Source organism: Sciurus carolinensis, chromosome 6 (genome assembly GCF_902686445.1).
Source record: "Sciurus carolinensis chromosome 6, mSciCar1.2, whole genome shotgun sequence".
NCBI lineage: Eukaryota > Metazoa > Chordata > Mammalia > Rodentia > Sciuridae > Sciurus > Sciurus carolinensis.
This window is the reverse complement of record NC_062218.1, coordinates 67,688,088-67,706,907: the sequence shown is the minus strand read 5'-3', so window position 1 is coordinate 67,706,907 and position 18,820 is coordinate 67,688,088. Positions and strand designations below refer to the sequence as shown.

At 35.8% G+C, this 18,820-nt stretch overlaps 1 protein-coding gene across 4 annotated transcripts in view; it reads right to left on the bottom strand.

Annotated features, from left to right (window-relative positions):
* Positions 1-18,820, bottom strand: part of Atg10 (autophagy related 10) — a 266,366-nt gene continuing 247,546 nt past the window's right edge. For 3 of the 4 annotated variants that reach the window (XM_047556694.1, XM_047556693.1, XM_047556695.1), the window contains 3 exons: positions 2,804-2,901; positions 2,031-2,146; positions 1-1,683 (listed from right to left, as the gene is read on the bottom strand). In XM_047556694.1, coding sequence (XP_047412650.1) covers positions 2,047-2,146; positions 2,804-2,901 — 198 coding nt within the window. In that variant the 3' untranslated portion in view covers positions 1-1,683; positions 2,031-2,046. The remainder of the gene's footprint in view (positions 1,684-2,030; positions 2,147-2,803; positions 2,902-18,820) is intronic. The other variant, XR_007109189.1, reaches the window with a different exon arrangement.

Genomic DNA, 18,820 nt, shown 5'->3' with positions numbered 1-18,820 from the left:
TGTATTTTCCAGTCAACCTTGAGATCATGAGGCTAAACAACCAATATTCTACAGTATACTGTGTTGCCAGGGTTTGGGGGGGGGGTATTGTGTTTTGTGTTTTAGCATCCTATCATGTCTACATGATGCCTAGCTGTGTGTGTTTGTGAGATATTCAACACTTTTTTATACAACAGACTTTGTGTTAAATCTATCATATTCAGTAGATTAGGTGTATTAAATGCATTGCAGACTTACGGTATTTTCAACTGAAGATGAGTTTATCTTCAGTTACCCGTATGGTAAGTTGAGGAGCATCTGTGATGCTCAGATGAGCATTTGGAAGCAAGTTCACCTTGTATAAAATCAGAAAGGGCTTATCGGTAAAGCAAAACAATACAAATCAATGTCACAATAAAAAGAAAAAAAATAGTACCAGAGGTTCTCCAGGTTTGCATCAGAATCACCCATACAGACTGTTTCAGAAGGTGGTCCTAGCATTTGTAGCTGTAAAACATCCTCAGGTGATTCTTAAGTACATCCTATGCTAGAAAGAAACTAGATTATCTGAGGGCTGGCTACATTTTTCTCCTAATTTCAGTGCATAAAAAGTTAAAATGGAAAACAAAACAAGCAACCAAAACAGACAATGATGTGGTACCTTTGTGTTTGTGTGTGTGTGTGTGTGTGTGTGTGTGTGTTGCTGGGGATGCAACCCAGGGCCTCATTCATGAATGCTAGGTAAGCACTTTACCACTGAGACCCATCCCCAACCCCGAAGTTTATCTTAATATCTTACTTGTTGTTAAACTTATTTATAGACTGAGTGAATAACAATCAATTATAAGAAAGGTGAACACTCGATGAATACTTGTACCATACTTTCCAGTGTTTTCTCATGCATTAATGATCTTGCATGGTTCATACTGCAACCTTCCAGGTAGCTTATTCTTATTAAAGATGAAGAAAGTAAGTCTTACAGATAGGAAGACTTGCACAAAATCCCCCAACTGCAGTAGAGCATTTATGGGTTTGAGAATTTGAGGGACAAAATGATCATTGTTTATTACCATACGTAAAAAAAAAGTTAATGTTTAAATATTTCCTATAGCCTTTAAAAAACTTCTAATCTGTGCCATACTTTGCTTGTAAAAACACATTAATTCACTTATAATAAAATATTGTACTCTTTCTTTAATCTGTACTCTTTCTATCTGTACACACATGCACTCTCTTTTTCTCTCTCAGAAATAATCAATTTTTCCTGAATTTGATTATGGGAGAATAATTTAAGAAACATTATGTTTATAACATTAGTTTTCAGGAACATGTATGTTCTATACTTTAATTTTCATACATATTATATTAAAATGAATGCATAGATACATTTCTCCATCAATCTCCATATCAGAAAAAGGATATGAAGTGCTTAGCCCAGAAAAGAATGATCTGTAAGTACCCCAATGATGTCAGTATTTATAGTATTACTGGACTAGATTCATTTTTTGCTATTTATAGTGATTTATATCTTTAACATGTTTCTTCTAAACATTCAGTTTCTGATTCAAATATCAGTTACCACAGACATTTTTTTCCTAGAGAAAAAAATCCATGTCAGATCTTGGCAAAGCGGAATATTGCACAGTATTGGTCTCGTTAAAACCAGGACTGGTCAGGTACTCTTGATGCTCTTCATGCCACAATCTATAAAATCAATAGAAGAATTTGAAAATAAGAACAAAACAAAAACCAAGAGAATAAAAACAACAAAAAAAGCATTGTGTTAACTGAGCAGTAAATAATTATTTCAAGAATATCAGTGCTATTATAAAATCGTGTATACCTGTAGCTTGGTGAGTGCTACTTACAAGAAAATAAAATGCTTCCTAAACAACTGGGTAGGGCATTGTTGGAAAACTAAAGAACAAACCAGTGTTCACCATATTAAAGATGAAAACAAACTTTCCAGATATCAGGGATATATCTAAGTGCAAGAGAGGCACCAGAATCTTTCTAACAGCAAAACATGAAATCTAGGCTTGTCTTTTTACCTTGACAATGGACATTTCACTCATCTTGAGAGGTTGCTTTGCCATAACTTAGAGGAAGATTCAGTCCAACAACCGGCCCTACAATGCTCAGCCATGATGTAATATAGTTGATGTTCCTAGGAAACAAGTGAAATATGGAAAATATTAATGTTTTCATTGTAGTTTTTGGATGAAGGGTGGAAAAGTAGTTAGTTACTGACAAGAACAAAACTAGGGTTCTCTTCAAGGTGGTGTGCCTACCTGGAATTCCAGCATTTCTGAATGCCAGCCCCATTACCTGACAAGAATTAGAAGTTCATAGAGGATATTTGTTAGAATCTCTCACTAAGGTAGTGGAAGGACAAGGTAATCAATGGGGTTCCTGGCTCCCCTTGATGACTCAAAGTTTACACCTGAAATTCACAGCATTTATTAAGGGAACATACTTCAGTGGTTAGGAGCATGGTTCTGAGGCAAAAATGTTTGGATTCAAATTTCAGTTCCACCACTTAACTAACTTGTGACCTTGGCAGAGTCCCTAAACTCCTGTGTGCTTTAGCTTCTTTCTTTGTAAACTGAGTAAAATAATGGTACTTAGTTCATAGGGATGTTATAAAAGTCCAATGTGTTAATATATTTAAAGCTCTTAGAACAGCACCTAGCACATAGTAAAAATCAATGTTTTAGTCATTATTACCATATTTCTTTCTTAGCTTAGCTTTTAGAGTTATATTAAAAGATTTACACTTTTAAAATCAGGGTAGAGGCCAATGTATCTTAAAGGTATTTCTTACCTATTGATTTTCTGAGCATTCTTTAATATGGGAGTCATGAATTCATTAGTCTTGCAGGGATGAAGTACAAAAAAGGGTTGCCCAAGTATTGGATGTTCCTGTAAGAATCAGAGTTGGTCCAGGATTGTCAGTGAGGGTTACTTTGAAAAAGTTCCAATAGATAATCTGGTTTACTCCTTTAAAAATGAAGGTTTGTCTTAAATTTCAAGTTCCCAAATTAGCATACAGGTTGATTTCCTATTTTGAAATATAACTTATAATACAAATATGACAAGAGGGGTGAGAAGGAGAATTCATTGATAAAACAGTATTGTCAAGAATAGTGAGATACATGAATTTACAAAATACAGATAAATTTTATCAGTTTGCTCTGTTGGCTAATGCATCTCTTTGGACTACAATTATCCTTCAGTTCTTCAAGGATGTCCAGGAAGCCCAGTAGCTTGACCATTCATTTCATTCATTTCTGTCAATGGTAAAGGAATCAAAATAATCTCCTACTCTCAGTTTCTCTTTTCTGCTTGTTTCCTTGGTCTCTCCCAAGCTTATAGGGCTGTTTCTATAAGCTAAAATTTCATGGTATAACTCTTATTCCTTTATAAAAGAATAATTGGATATAAGGTATAGGTCAGACTGCTACTGGTTTTGAGATGGCCATCATTTAAGTAAGCAATAAGGTTCCCTAGAAGGCTTCTACATGTAAGTAAACTTATACACAGATTATCACCAAAAAACAATTATTGATGATAAAATTTATCAGTTGTTTACATTGTGGATTAAATAGTGTGACACACACCACAAATTCAAGTAGCTATGATGTCTAGCCAGATGACCTAAAGGGGGAATGCCAGTTGAATACGCCAATAGCAATGAGGACTACTACAACAATCTGGACCAACTGGAGAGGGCTGCCCTCTTAAGGCCATGCTTGCTACTCTGTTCCAGTCAACAGTGCCATGTGGGAAATTGGGTCCAGCATTCCAGACCTCATTTGTCAAAATATGCTAGAAGACCAAAAGTTCATGTAAAACCTCATAAATTTAAATATTCATACTTCTTTTAAAACATAGGTGGGACTGTTTGTCAGGAACAGTTCTGGGTATAGTTATAGAGATCACTGTATCTCTAAGATAAGCAAAGTCTCTGGTCTCATGGAACTGATTCCAGTATAGGAGACAGCCAACAAACACAGATAAATACACAAGATAATCCAGATAATAGTAAGTGCTATGAAGGAACCTAAGAGGGTAATGCAATTCTGGAGGGATCAGGTGATGTTAGATTTGGAGAAAAGGAAGAACTTACTGAAGAGATGTGCAATGGTCTGAACATTTATAATATTAAAACAAAAATCAGAATGACAAGAAAAAGCAATCATGCAGAGGTCTGGGGACACAGTATTGAGACCAGAAGAACCTAAAGCAAAGTGAGTGTAATAAATGTGCAAAGGAAAGACAAAAGAACTTCAGAATTATTATGAACTAAAATAAATACTGTTTGGAGGGTTGAGATCTAAAAAATTAAATATAGTCTAAATTCATTTTGAATGACTTACACAGTTTTCAGTGGAAGAATAATGACCCATAACCTAATTGTATTGATGTGAAAATATATTACTGTTTTGAATAAAGTAAAACCTAGAACTCCATGGTTGCCTTGGATGGGAACACTTCTAATGGGGAGAGCCTGCTAAGTCACACAGCCTCTACTCTCTCCACTTTCTCTCACTTCCCTTGAAGATTAGCAAAGGCCACTATTACACTGATCTCATGGGGAAACTCTTCCAGCTTTGAATATTCTTATCTGACTTCCCACAGCTGAGGCACAATGGACTGTTCAAACAAGATTCTACTAAAAATTTGGGAATAGGTAATAAAAACAAAAAGAGGTAATAAAAACAATAAGTGACAGTGTTTTAAAGATCCCAGACGGGGGCTCTCAGGACCATTTGAGTCATGTGGAACACTGGCTGGGCCTTCTCTTCCTGGCATATATATGATGGAAGCACTCACAACTCCCACCTAAGAAGGTCTTCAAGAATCTTCACCCCTCACAGTTGAGTTTCCTTGGGAACTTGGTGACTCTCAAAGGAATGGCTGCATGTATAGTTAAGACCTCACTTGCCTCTTGTTTACAGGTGTAGGACCCACCTTTTATAAGACCTCAAAAGAATAACACACACCCAAGAAACACAGACATTTACAGTTCAGAAGATCATTTTCTCAGAACAGACTTAGGATCAGGAAACACTAGCCGGGCTCACTTGATGCTACTTAGTGAAGACCTGAACTTTACTTCTATAACTTATCCTTTGCCCATTCCATATAACAAGTAGGTAACTGTATGCATGAGTTCTGTAGTTTAGACTCTTTTGGGTCAAGTCCTGTTCCACCACATGGTAGCTTGTGAGTCTGTGGGAAAATTTGTTAAGTATTTTATGTCTCTATTTCCTCATCTGATAAATAATGCTAATGACAACATCTGCCTCACAGATTGATTGTGACTCTTCAATGAGATAATACCAGAAAGTACACTGAATAGTGTCTGACACAGAGCAAAACTTAATTATTATTATCCAACCCATTCATGTCCAAACAGATGAAGATGAAAGTCATTCAGAAGACGGACTATGGTAAAATCAGCCTTAAAAACCTTACAGTAGATCTATCCTTTACTTCATTGAAATGATGTCCATGTAATTAAATAGACTATATTAAAATAACTGCCTTTAAAAATTGAAAGTTTAAACTTCAGTTGGACTTTAAAAATATAAAAATATTATCATTTTGGCAAAATGCTTTTGGTTAAACAAGATCAAGCTATAAAATGTTGATCAGCTTCAAATAGGAATTGTATTAAGATATATATATATATATATATGTACATATATACACACATACACACACATAGTCTTTTAAGAAAAATTTATAAAGAAATAAATAATAACAGGAGAGAACTACCCACTGGGGCTCTCTGACCAAAATAAAGAGAAAACTGAAGGAAATTGTCAAAAACAAACCATTTCCAGACTTTGGAAATCAACCAGGGGCACATAAAAATTTTGAAAAGTGTTTGCAGAGCTTTGAGTTAGAATCAGAGGGAATCTTCAGCTTTCTTAGCTAGAAATACTATTTTCATATCCTCCCACACTGCACCCTACACTGGTTCCATTGACAGGGAAGTTTGGCCAGAGCAGGGCTGGCCCTAAGTACTAGTAGCTGTGTTCCCTTGACCTCTAACAGACAGTGAAAACTGCTTGTCAGCAATACCATCAATAAAATTCACAAAGTAGGTGCTACATGAAAAGTAGAAACCACAGCTCTACTGACCAGTGATTGCAGTTCCAGTAGGGGTAGGCAATAGACAAGCCAGATATTTAATGGAAAGATCCTGGAATTGAGACAGTTGCAAAAGGGCAAGAGAGATTCTCTAGGCATCACTGGCTGATGGGAACTATACACATGTGCAAGGAAGACACAGATCTGATGGGAAGCAAAAGCCAAAGTCAATTTGAGTGTTTCCTGAATTTGGAATGTACTCCTAACCCATACACATATCCATCAGCTAAAGAGGGAGGCCTTATGGACTTGAAGTATTTGAGGACAATCTTTCTCCAATCATTGGCTAACCAGCAAGTTATATAGATATAACTGGGTGAGACAGAGGAAGGAAGGCTAAAAATCTAAAAATTTAGCAGAGACATCAGTAGCCATACTTACAGGGGAGAAAAATTCTGCAGATAAAACCTAGGAAAGTTACTAAAACAAACAAAACAACAATTAAAGAATTAAAGACAATGTTTGGGGGAAACTATTAGAACACAGAATTGCTGGAATATATTATCTAAAATGTCTAGTTTTCAAAGAAATTTTTGAAACCAACTGTAATGCATTCTAGGGGAAAAGGAAGTCATTAAAAAAAAAAAAAACTGACTCTGAGCTGGGTTCAGTGGTGTATGACTATAATCTTAGCAATTTGGAAGACTGAGGCAGGAGAATTTAAGATCAAGGCCAGCCTCAGAAACTTAGGGAGACTGTCTCAAAATAAAAAGTGTTGGGGAGATAGCTCCATGATGAAATACTCCTGAGTTCAATCTCCAGTACCAAAACAAAATGAAACAAACAAACAATAAAATCCAAAAAAAACCTGACTATGAGTGGGTCCAGATGTTAGATTTACAAAGAATCCAAAGCAGCTATTACAAATATGTTTAATGTATTAAAACTATGCTTATAGAATTAAAAGAGGAAAGTTATGACAATGACTCTTCAAATAGATAAATCAATAAAAATATACCAACTACAGAAAGAACCAAATGGCAAGTTTGCAATTGAAAACTACAATACCAGAAATTTTTAAAAATTCACTAGGCCAGGTACAGGGGCACACACATGCAATCCCAGAGGTTCTGAAGTGTTAGGCAGGAGGATCGCAGGTTCGAAGCCAGCCTCAGCAACTTAGCAAGACCCTGTTTCAAAATTAAAAATAAAAGGGAGGGGCTGGGGATATAGCTCAGTTGGTAGAGTGCTTGCCTTGAAAACACAAGGTCCAGCACTGCCAAAAAAAAAAAAAAAAAAAAAAAAGAAAGAAAAGGAAAAGGGGATGTGCTGGGGTGTAACTCAGTGGTTAAGTGCCCCTGGATTCAATCCCTGGTTCAAAAATAAAATCACTAGGTAGGATCCACTGTAGATATAAGAGAGCAGGATAAAGGAGAGTGACCTTAAGTTTTATTAATAGAAGGTATTCAATCTGAAGAATAAAGGAGAAAAAAGTGCAGAAAAATATGCCTCAGAGACCTGTAGAACAACACCAATCCTATTAGCATACATGTAATAGGAATCTGAGAAGAAAAAGAGAAATGGGCTGGTAAAATATTCAAAGAAACACAGGTTGAAAACTTCCAAACTTTGATAAAAACATTAATCTGTAGATCCAAAAAGCTCAATATACTCTAAGTAGAAACAGAGATCCACACCCAGACTCACCATATTCAAATGAGTGATGGCCAAAGACAAAGTCTTAAAAGAATCATAAGATAAAGCACTCCTCACATAAAAAGGAATAACAACACAACAGTGACTGTCTTCACCTCAGACCAGAAGGCAGCAGAGCAACACATTTGAGGTGCTGGAATAAAACTTTAAACGATCAACTGAGAATTCTATATCCAACAAATTACCCTTCAAAAGTGAAGCTAATATGAATATATTCCCAGGGAAATAGACTTACTTGCTGGTGGATCTGCCTTACAAAATTTACTAAAGGAAGTCCTTTAGTAAATATCAGAAGATAACTAAAATCCACATAAAAAAAAAAAAGAAAGCCTTATGAATGGTGGATAAGAATTGTTTTCTTCCCTTAGTTTCTTTTAAAGAGACAAGATTATACAAGTAAAAATTATAACTCTGTAGTGCTGTGTTTATAATGTATATGGATATAATATACACAACAGTACAAAGGAACGAGGAAGAAAAGAAAGAGTACTGAGCAAAGTTGCCATACATGTTAGTTGTGCTTTCATTGCTAGAATGCTTGATTTAAAAAAAAAAAAAAAAACCACCAGCAATCAATCAAGAGTGTTGATTTTGAGAATCCAAAAACTTCTGCTTGTTGTGAAATAAAACGTTTAAGTATGCTGTTAATCATGACCACTGTTCTAGCAATGTGTCAAAAGCATCAATAATTAATTACATGCTTAAATGGTACATGGTTCAATACCCAATGCTTCTAAAATGCATTTGTTTCTCCTAGTTGTCACAATTAACCAAATCATTGATTAATTTTCAAACACAAGACAGAATTAAAATTATTTTTAAGATGGAGTTTCACTATGTTGCCCAGGCTGCTCTAGAATTTCTGGGCTCAAGTGATCCTCTAATCACAGCCTCCTGGATAGCAGGGACTACAGGCATGTGCCGCCACACTCAGTTCAAGAATTAATTTTTTCAAATACTTAAATCCTTGTCTCTATATACAGGTATATCCTTTATCCAAAATACTCGAGACCAGAAGTCTTTCAGATTTTGGAGTTTGGGGATTTGGCAGTATTTTCATAGACTTTATCAGCTGAATATCCCTTATTCGAAAATTCTAACTCCAAAATGCTCCAAAGTCCAGAAGTTTTGTTGGTGCTCAAAACGTTTTGAATTTTGGAGCATTCTCAATTCCATATTTTTGGATTAGGGATCCTCAACCTGTATACAAGATTCTGAATATAAAGTCTTGTGTTATGAAGAATGTTATATAATAATGCCCATCTCTATAGAAAAACATCAAGTTTCCTTTATGTTATTAGAATTCATATATTTTCTATTCACTCATTTAGCAAACATTGAATCTTCTTGCCTGATAATTTTATATTGACTTAAGCCCAACTCAAGGCAATACTGCAGAAGTCACAGAATTCACAGTAAGCATAATGACCTGAGCCAATACTTAATTTTCAGTCCCATTCATTCAACTGATCTTGAAAGCTCAGCAATTTGTATTCAGATCAACTGGGGTAGAGAGTCTGCAAATAATTTGAGGAATTTGATCAAGTGTAGATAATCAATCTGGATAATATTCTCCCAAAGCCATTTTTCTGCAATGGAGGTTATTTTAAAGGTTTACGCTATCAGAAAAAAATGATTCATATTTTGTTTTTCCTTCAGCCAGAATCAGAGATGAAAGTAGTCTTTACTTCGTTTAGAAATTATGTGGTGGAGTTAAAGAAAAATCTAAACTTCCACACCTGATTTAACATACCTTTTTTAGAAATGGAAGAACATCAAAACTGTCAGGATCTTTTTAGTGACATTTCTTAGATCAATTCAGGAGGTAAATTCATGTGAAAGTGCTACCATCTGCTGTCAGTACTAATGAACTGAGCAAATCTGCACTGAAAAAATGTCTGTGTGGAAATACACACAGCCAATGAACTGTGTTAGGCTTACAACTCAATAAACACTTCTAGTGGAACAAAGTTCTGCTAAATGGTTTTCCATGAAAACAGAAATGATGGGTCAGATTTCCATCTCTGTAACTCCAGAGGAGTTAAATAGGCACATTCCTTTATGAAATTTAATTTAGCAATGGTTAAATGTCTCATAAAATAAGTCTGACATGAATACTGTGAATTGGTTTTAAAACTATTAGATGTGACTATCACAAGGAAATGATAATACTGCATCTTCATCTTACATGTAATAAATATGATGAGTTACTTGGTTCATTTCTTAATTTTCTTGGTTCTCCAGGAGGACACAAATATAATTTCACATACTAAGTTTACACCCAGTTTCATGTTCTAGTCTGATTAAATTTGGCTTCTACTCTGGGCACATTCCTTAGAAATGGAGAGACATGTGTCCTTCATGCTGCCCCCCTTGAAATGGGGAAGGAAAATGACAGAGCATCTTACAGGATCAGGTAAGGTCCTAAGTGCTTTACATGGGCGCCTACCAAAGAAACTCTTTGAGGAACACCTTGTCATCACCACCATAAAGATTATGCTTGAGATCATGCACGTAGTGAGAGGCAAATCCCCGCCACACCTCCCGGGTCTGCATATTATTACACTGTACTCCTCCCATCTCTGACCGGAGTTGGTGTCTCGAATAGTCCCTGGGTCCCATCCTCTCTAGGAGGATGGAAAAAATCCTGCCTATCTATCTTAAAATAATATGCTTTCATAAAATTCTAAGAGCAATACATATAGAGAGTTCAGAAAATACAGAGAACAAAGAATAAAAGCAGGATAATCCAAAACTGCCCAACTCAGATTTAATCATTGTTTTGTGAATTTTCTTTCAAATCTTTTCACCAGCGGGCAGCTTATAGTTTCTGTTGTTTCTTATTCACTGAATAGATATTTATTAAGTGCCTACTAGGTGCCAGTCCTTGCTTTAGGTGTATTTTGTTTATTCTCTTTAGGTATCTCTGTTTTCTATTTTGCTGATTTCTACATTTTATTATTTGCCTCCAAATATTTTGTTTGGATCTTGTTCCTCATTTTTAATGTTCCATGGGTGCATAAAAGAATGTGCATAAATAATATGTAATTTTCAGTTGGCTACAGTGTTCTACATGCTTCAGTACATCGAGACAGTTATTTGTGTTGTTCACATCTGTATCCTTGTCTACTTGATCTATCAATTTCTAAGAAAAGTTTAAATCTCTCCTATGAGAGTTGATTTGTCCATTTCTACTTGTAGTTTGTCACTTTTTGCTTTATGTATACTGAAGTTGTGTTACTAAAGTGTATAGAAGTATGCCTTCCTAGAGAACTGAAGTTTTAATATGAAGTGATCATCTTTATCTCTCATGCTTTCTGCAGAAAAACAGGATTTTAAACTGATATTAAAATAGCCATACCAGCTTTCTATTTATATTATACATAAAATGATCTGACTTTCAATCTTTCTGTATCTTTATGTTTAATGTAAAAAGAACATATATGGATTTTTTAAATCCACATCACAATGTCTCTTAAATGGAGGTTTATTCACTTATGGGCTTTGTAATTACTAATATAATTTGATTTTTTCTGTTTTCTTATGAACTTTTTATTCATTCTATTTTATGTTTCTCCTTTTGCTTATTTTTTCCTCCTTAATTGCTTTTTATTTGGAACTACTTTAAAAGTAAACTTTTTTTCTCATTGCTTTTTCTCAGTCTGAAAATCACATTTATTTCTAAACATCTATTAGTTATCCCCAAATTATTAATTAACTAATTTACTTAATAAAATCTACAATTATTCAATGTCTTTACCTTTTCCCAAGCAATTCAAGTATCTTAGGATGATTAATTCCAATTATTCCCTTCTTGATTTATATACTATTGCTATCCAGTATTTCAGTTTTATCTTTTTTGGTGGTGGTAGTTGAGTTTGAACATAGGGCCTTGCACATACTATGCAAGTGCTCTACCACTGAGCTACATCCCCAATCTTTTTTATTTTATTTTGAGACAAGGCCTCATTAAGTTGCCAAGACTGGCCTCAAATTTGTGATCCTCCTGCCTCAGTCTCCAGAGTAATTGGGATTACTGATATACATTACTACACCCAGTTTACCTTTTGTTTTAAAGTCCCTTATTATTATAACTCAATGTTTGTTAAAATTTACTCACATTTTTACTCTTCTTTTTGCTTATTATTTTCCCTGTATCTTTGTATTCATTCTGGGATCATTTTCTTTATTGTCAAAATATGTCCTTCAGAATACTCCTAGTGAATATCTGTAGCTAATAAATAGTTCGATCCTATGAATGCTTTATCTTGTACTCATTTATGAAAAGTAGATTTTGGTAGGTTTAAAAAAAATCTAGTTTACAAATATATTCTTTTAGCACCTGTATTATATCATTCCATTTTCTTCTAGCTTCCATTAGAAGTAAATTATCTACATAATTGTCGTTTCTTTTATGATCTTTTTCTGATGTTTCACGATACTGTGTCTGGATGTGGATTTCTTTTCATTTATCCTTATTTATTTATTCATTTTTTATGGAACTGGATATTGAACCTAGGGTTACTCGACCGCTGAATGACATCCCAGTCCTTAATATTTTTGGAGACAGTGTCTTGTTAAGCTGCCCAGGCTGCCTCTGACTTGAGATCCTCATGCCTCAGCCTACTGAGTCACTGGGATTTGAGATTCCTGAATGTAAATATCAGTATCCTTTCAACGATTCTGGGAAATTCTGTTAGAGCTCTTTGTACATTGCCTCTTCTGCTTTCTCTCTAGTGTCTCCTTCTGAAACTCCTATTAGATATGTCAATCTTCCTCTGTCCTTTATATCTCTTAACCTGTTAGCATATTTACCCTTTCTTCCTTTATTTACTTTCTTTTCCTTTTTCTACAATATGGGCAGTTGTTCAAATTCGTCTTCTGTTATATTAATGCCTCTTTATATTCATCAACTTTTTAACCTAGGATTCCTATTTACTTTCACTTACTAATCTAATGTTCTATTTGATTAATTCTTAAATTTGTCCATTTTTATATCACATTTCTTTCAACTTGTAAAGAAAGGGTTGAAGCAGCATTCCATTATTTCAGCTTCTGGGATTTTACAGGCCAGTTGCAACCCCAGAACTAAAAGTCCTGGATTGCACCTATAGAGGAAAGAGCTCTAAAGTGAAATAAGCTTGTTATTACTCACTCTCCCTTCCTCCTTTAGGATTTCTAAAGGGAACAGAAAAGCACATCCCATGAAGAATAGCAATTTCACCTGGTTTGATGTGGGGACAGAGTAACATGACTTCTGACCAGGAACAAGAAAAGCTGGTAAGAAAGAGGCCTTTTGTGGGAGGGATTTTTCCCTCCATCATTTGGAGGGAAGGCATAGAAAGGATTTATGCTTCCAGAGATGACTGCATAGGAATCACAGTGGTGTTAGCAAAGAAAGATTCTTCCCACTGTGAGATGAAAGGTATCTTGAGGAAAGCCTGAGATGCTGGGTGGACAGTAACCTAAAGGAGAAGTATGATGCAGATGGCTCAGACCTGAGGCCCTGTGGGTGGAAAGACCCCTGCCTTGTTCCCCGGAATGATGAGTACCATGATGAGATCCTAAATACCAGGAACTACTATTTTCACACTGCAGATCTAAGGCTGGTTGTGTGGTTTCAATTGTGTGTTTTCTGTAATGCTGTTTGAGTGCTCTACAGTTGGAAACATTAGACTATACACAGGGTGTATATTTTCAGAAGCGGAGAGGGAACTTAAGTGAAATGAAATAGGATACCTCCTCTCTCCTCCCCATGCTTCACTAGAGCATCTACAATCTAAGGATTACAGAAGTCACATAATACACAACAGATTATGATCCTGGACACTCAAAAGGTACACTTTCAGGGGAATGAGAGTTCAAAGAAAGGAGTGTTTACATCTGACTGAGGGCAGAGGAGGCAACGAAGCATCCCTGAAGATTTGGCATTTAACCTGATCTAGACCTTAAAGGACAGACAGGATTCGACAGAAGACTGTGGTAGAAGAATTTGAGCCAAAATGAGTCTACTTCAAGTTTAATGGGAAAGGAGTTAAGTGAGAAGCATACCGACTGTTATCTTTCACATAAGACTGAGAAACTTGGTAAATTTGGAAAAGAAAAAAAAAACTATCTACTTTTGTTTTGTTTCACTGATGATACTATTAAATGATTGAGGTAATCCCTGATCCAAGAATTCCTTGGAGGTAACTACCACCTACATATGCAGTATTCCTATTTTTATAATTTCAGGGGGTAAAAAAGGAAAGAAGAAATACCTCAGGCTAGATTTATACCCCTTAAAGTTGAACAAGGATATTGCCAGAAAGACAGACTATTTAAGAAGAAGAAAAAAAGTGAGATAGAAATTAGAGTCTTGCCAAGTATCTAGAAAGGTCAGCAGGGTTCTCCTCATTTCTGGGATGGGGAGAGGGAGCCAAGTGACCTATGATTTGCTCCAGCTCCAGCTGTAGACATTTTGTGACCAGAAAAAGTCTAACAGTGTTTGGGAAGATGGTTCCACAAAAACACCATAAAACAGTTTTTCAAATTCATGTGCTACACGGAAACCACCAGGCTTCCCGACATTTTTACTTAAAATTACAGCCATCACAGCAATAATTCTCAGACACTACCTCCTCTACTAATATAGATCCTCAAAGAGTCCAGAAAATAATTCTTCAACTCCTGCATAAATCTACAAAGAGTTCCCTCATTGGGTTTCTGACAGTCCCAACTCCAACTCCTGGGTTATAGAACAGTCTGAATATATGTACAGAGTCTATATGGGTTGTTGCTTTAAGCAACCTGATTAATATGCCGGAACTCTGAATTCCCAAACTTATTCAGTTATCAATTTGTTGTATATAATTTAATCTCTCTGTATTTTGATATGCAAAATGGAAATAGCACAGCTGATACTTCACAGGGTGAAAAAGAGATAACCACCAAGACCATTATAAAGCTTGCTGGGGGAAAAAGGAGCTTATGTAAATGTCTATTAATTAAACAGTCACGGCTGCACAACTGGGTCAGGCATGATGATAAGACTGAACCACCACTCCAGCCATCAGCATCGAGAGGAAGAAATGAACATTTAATCCTAATAGCACTTGTTGAATTTTATAAAGATTATTAAATTGTAATATTCCATAACATAATACTGAGGAGCATTTTTCAGATCATCTTCAAAGAATTCTTTGATAGAACATAAACTTATTAGAGACAACAGCTAAAGACAAAAACAAAAAAGCAAGCCAATTACTAATGAAGAACTTGTAAAAAGCTAATCAAAGCTCTCATCCAGAGAAAATGAGAAAATCCAAGCTCAGAATGATTTTGTATATTGATGAGATTTTTATATAGTGTCACAGAAAGAAAGATAAAACAGATTTAAATTAAGAAAAAAAGAACTCTAAAGTCTCTGTTTAAAAGACTTGTTATGTTCCATATCAATGTTTTTACTAAAATGTTCTGTTATGGTGGAAACATTCAGTTTTTAAAAATACCTCATAGGAGGTGCTGTCAGTAGAGGACATTCCCATTTTCTCTGTTTCTCTACTCAAGTCCCTGAGTGAGAATGCCAAGACAGAAGAACCTTTATTCAGCCCTCACCTGAGAGTGGGCAGCACAGGGTGTAGTCAAGAATGGAGGATGTCACTGTTTTTTTGTGTCAAAGGAAAAAGAATTCTTCAGGTGTGTGGGGCAATACTCTATTCTGAAGATGTTAACAGAAAAATCCCAAGGAGAATGTCAGATTAAAGATGATGAGACAGAGAAGAAAACAGCAGGAGTAAAGTCTCAGGAAACATTGGGAATACAAACATGTGGTCTCAGGACCATCAGATATTTGTTGCTTTTTGACTTGTGCAGATTCCTGGCACCCACTCCAAACCCACAATCAACTCCTGGGGAGATGTGTTAGCTAGATTGAGATCCACTTGCTTCCCTGGGGCAAAAGGTCAGCTTTCTCCATCATGAAGAGAGAAAAGGAAAGGAGATGGTGCCATTTCAGAATGGAAACAAGGGTACATGGTTTCTGACCCCTCAGTAAAACAGGAGGAATGCCCCTCCCTTAGAAGTCCATGCAGATAAGTTAATGCATTGTATGTGTTACTTAATCCAGGTGGTGTCAGAGAAGCAGACTTGTAGAACACATTTAAGTGCAACAGTACAAACACATAATGGGTTTCTATTGAAAGACGCTGTACTTTTCTCCAGCAATATTTTCTTGTTTGAAAGGAACAGGGGGAAGATTTAGGCAGCAGGACACCCAAAGTGTGGATGGTAAGTTTATCAGGGGAGGTAGATCTGAGAAATGTGGGTCTGGACACAGTCATCTTTTAAAGGGAATAATACAAACAACTGAATGTATTGAACATTGATGAGGATTCTCAATTCTAATAAGAATACTAGGAGTTTGATATATAATTATTATAAAGATGAGGTTTAGAGATGCCAACTTTCCCAAGGTCATGTAACTGAGGTTTGATTTTAAAGTTCCTCCTTACTTTCTAATTTTTTTTTTCAGAGCTAGCTTGTCCTATTCATGTACATAAATGTCTCCCAGTTTCTATCATGTCTTCCACCTTTCCCCTGCTCAAGGTAGTCTAAAATATGGGGTGCACACATGGGCAATGGAGCAAGCTATATCCATGGTCAAGGTTCAAATATAGGACAGGGTTTCTACAGATGAATTTAATGATGGCCCTGCAGACCAGATACTCTAAGTACCACCTCTATAAAGCAGGCCCTGACCTCTGCTTAGTGCTGAGCGCATGGAAGAGATGGCAAAAGAAGGGTATCAGAATATACCCCTTGCCCAAATATGCCACTTTAGCATAAGGATTATTTGAGCAAAAGATAGTTAAGGAGCAGCAAATGCAGGAATAACTCTTTATTCTCTCCCACCTGCCTAAAAGTAGAACCAAAATTATCTGTTGTGAAGTTGTTTCCCTTCCCCTTTCCCATACCAGGAGAAGAACAACCATTATCACTGGAGATGGAAAGGCTGACACCGAGGTGGGTTTACCTAAAAAAACCTTACTAAAATAGTCTTTATCTTCCATTGGTTTCCCATTATATTTACCCTCCTACAATTTATAGACATGCAAGTCCCTTTTCCTTTGTCTTGTCACTTCTCCATAAATTGTATCACCCTTTGTTAAAACGGCGTGTATACATACATACTTACATATACACATGTATACACATACATACACACACAAGTGCACACACACACAAACACACACACACACACACACACACACACACATAATCCCCCATGTCTACTGCCTCCTGGGTCTTCACTTCTTTCCTATAAAGACCTCTCTACATGTAAAAACTAAAGTAGTACCATCAAGTAAAATGTATATAAAATTTTAAAATGTTCTCTTGTTAATCTATCTTTTGTCAGTGTAATTTGTTATCCCTGGCCAGTAAACATAAGGGGTAGGAAGGATTTTTATTTCTCCTCTACAAAAGTAAGTAAGTTGGGGGCAAAGGGTCCTCTTCCATCTCTGGAGTTGTTCTTTGTAACCACATCTGCACTGGGAATTCAGACACAGCTCTACTTGATGCAGTTCAGAAAGTACACACAGGAGAGTCCCAGGGATTAGATATGCCATCATATAAATTTCTGCTCAAATTCTGATATAAAGAAATGGTGATTAAGAATGATGTAACAACAAGAATCCACAGGCATATTTTAAAATTTAAATGACACAACTTTATGACCAAAGAAGGAGCTATCCCAGGGATAATTATAGAGACTAAAATTTTTTTTCTGTATAAATTAAGGATGATAGGCTGTATGTTCATATATGAATACATGACCCATGTAACTCTACATAATGTATGGCCACAAGAATGGGAAGTTATACTCCATGTAAAAAGAACAAATAAAAAAAATTTTAAAGGATGATAGGCTGCTGTTACTAGGCTGCTAAAGCAAAAAATTATGTCAAAGGGGACAGTTTCTTAGTCACTTTAGGCTCACATCAGATTAAGTACCTTACTGGTGGTGTTAGAAATAGGTGTAGGCTCAGTCAGATATACTGTGGGTATCTAATTTAATAGGCAAAAATATCACCTACCTAGATTTTGCTCAAGTGACTGATGAATAGAAAGTAAATAAATAAAATAAAAAACATACCTGGAAAATATTACCAAAGCAACTGGTATGTTTCCTAATTAGTTTTATGTAAAGACATCAGGACCATTTATTTCTGTATATTTTTACTATTGTCAGAGCCATATTTTAAACTTGGCCAGCTTTCCAGAAAGAAAGAACTGTGAGAGTCTAGACCCTTAGAAGGAAGTCGACTAGGTATATACAGAAAGCAGAATATAGGTTGTGTGACTGTAACAGTGGGAGAAAGACGGAGTAAACACTGAAGCTGAAAAGGAAGGCAGGGTCTGAGGGCTTCAGAGCCTAGAGAAGGAAACGATCTCCTGCACTCGTTTTAAATATAATGGGAGACTTTTAAGTTGTTAATGATACGATCTGTTTTTCACTTTAAAAAATATCACCCTGGCTGCTGGTGAAGAACAGATTATAGGAGAAATAGAAAGAAAACCAATGTGAAAGCTCTTGTGTCAAGAAAAAGGGTGGCTTGATTAGGGCAGTGACAGTAAAGGTTGCGTCAAATAAATGGATCTATTTTGGACCAAAAATAGCAGGTGTTATTAGATTGGGATTAAGGGAAAAAAACAAAGCTATTCATTAATATGTATTATCCAATTTAATTTTCACTATGTTATAAAGTATTGTTCTTCTCATTTTGTAGAAATTTGCTCAGAGGAGTGGTTTATGCAAGATCATGGAACTCATACATAAGAGTCAAGACTCAGGTCCAGATTTCAGAACAGAACTTAGTCTTTCCAATGCCAACTCTGCTAATACTAAATACAGAATTTAAGCATAAAACAACTCACAGGTGGTACATTTATTCTACTTTTTACCTTAAACAATTTGGACCCTGTACTTTTCAAGCATTAATTCTTTACTTTTTTTTCTCCTATTACATTACAGAATGGTGAC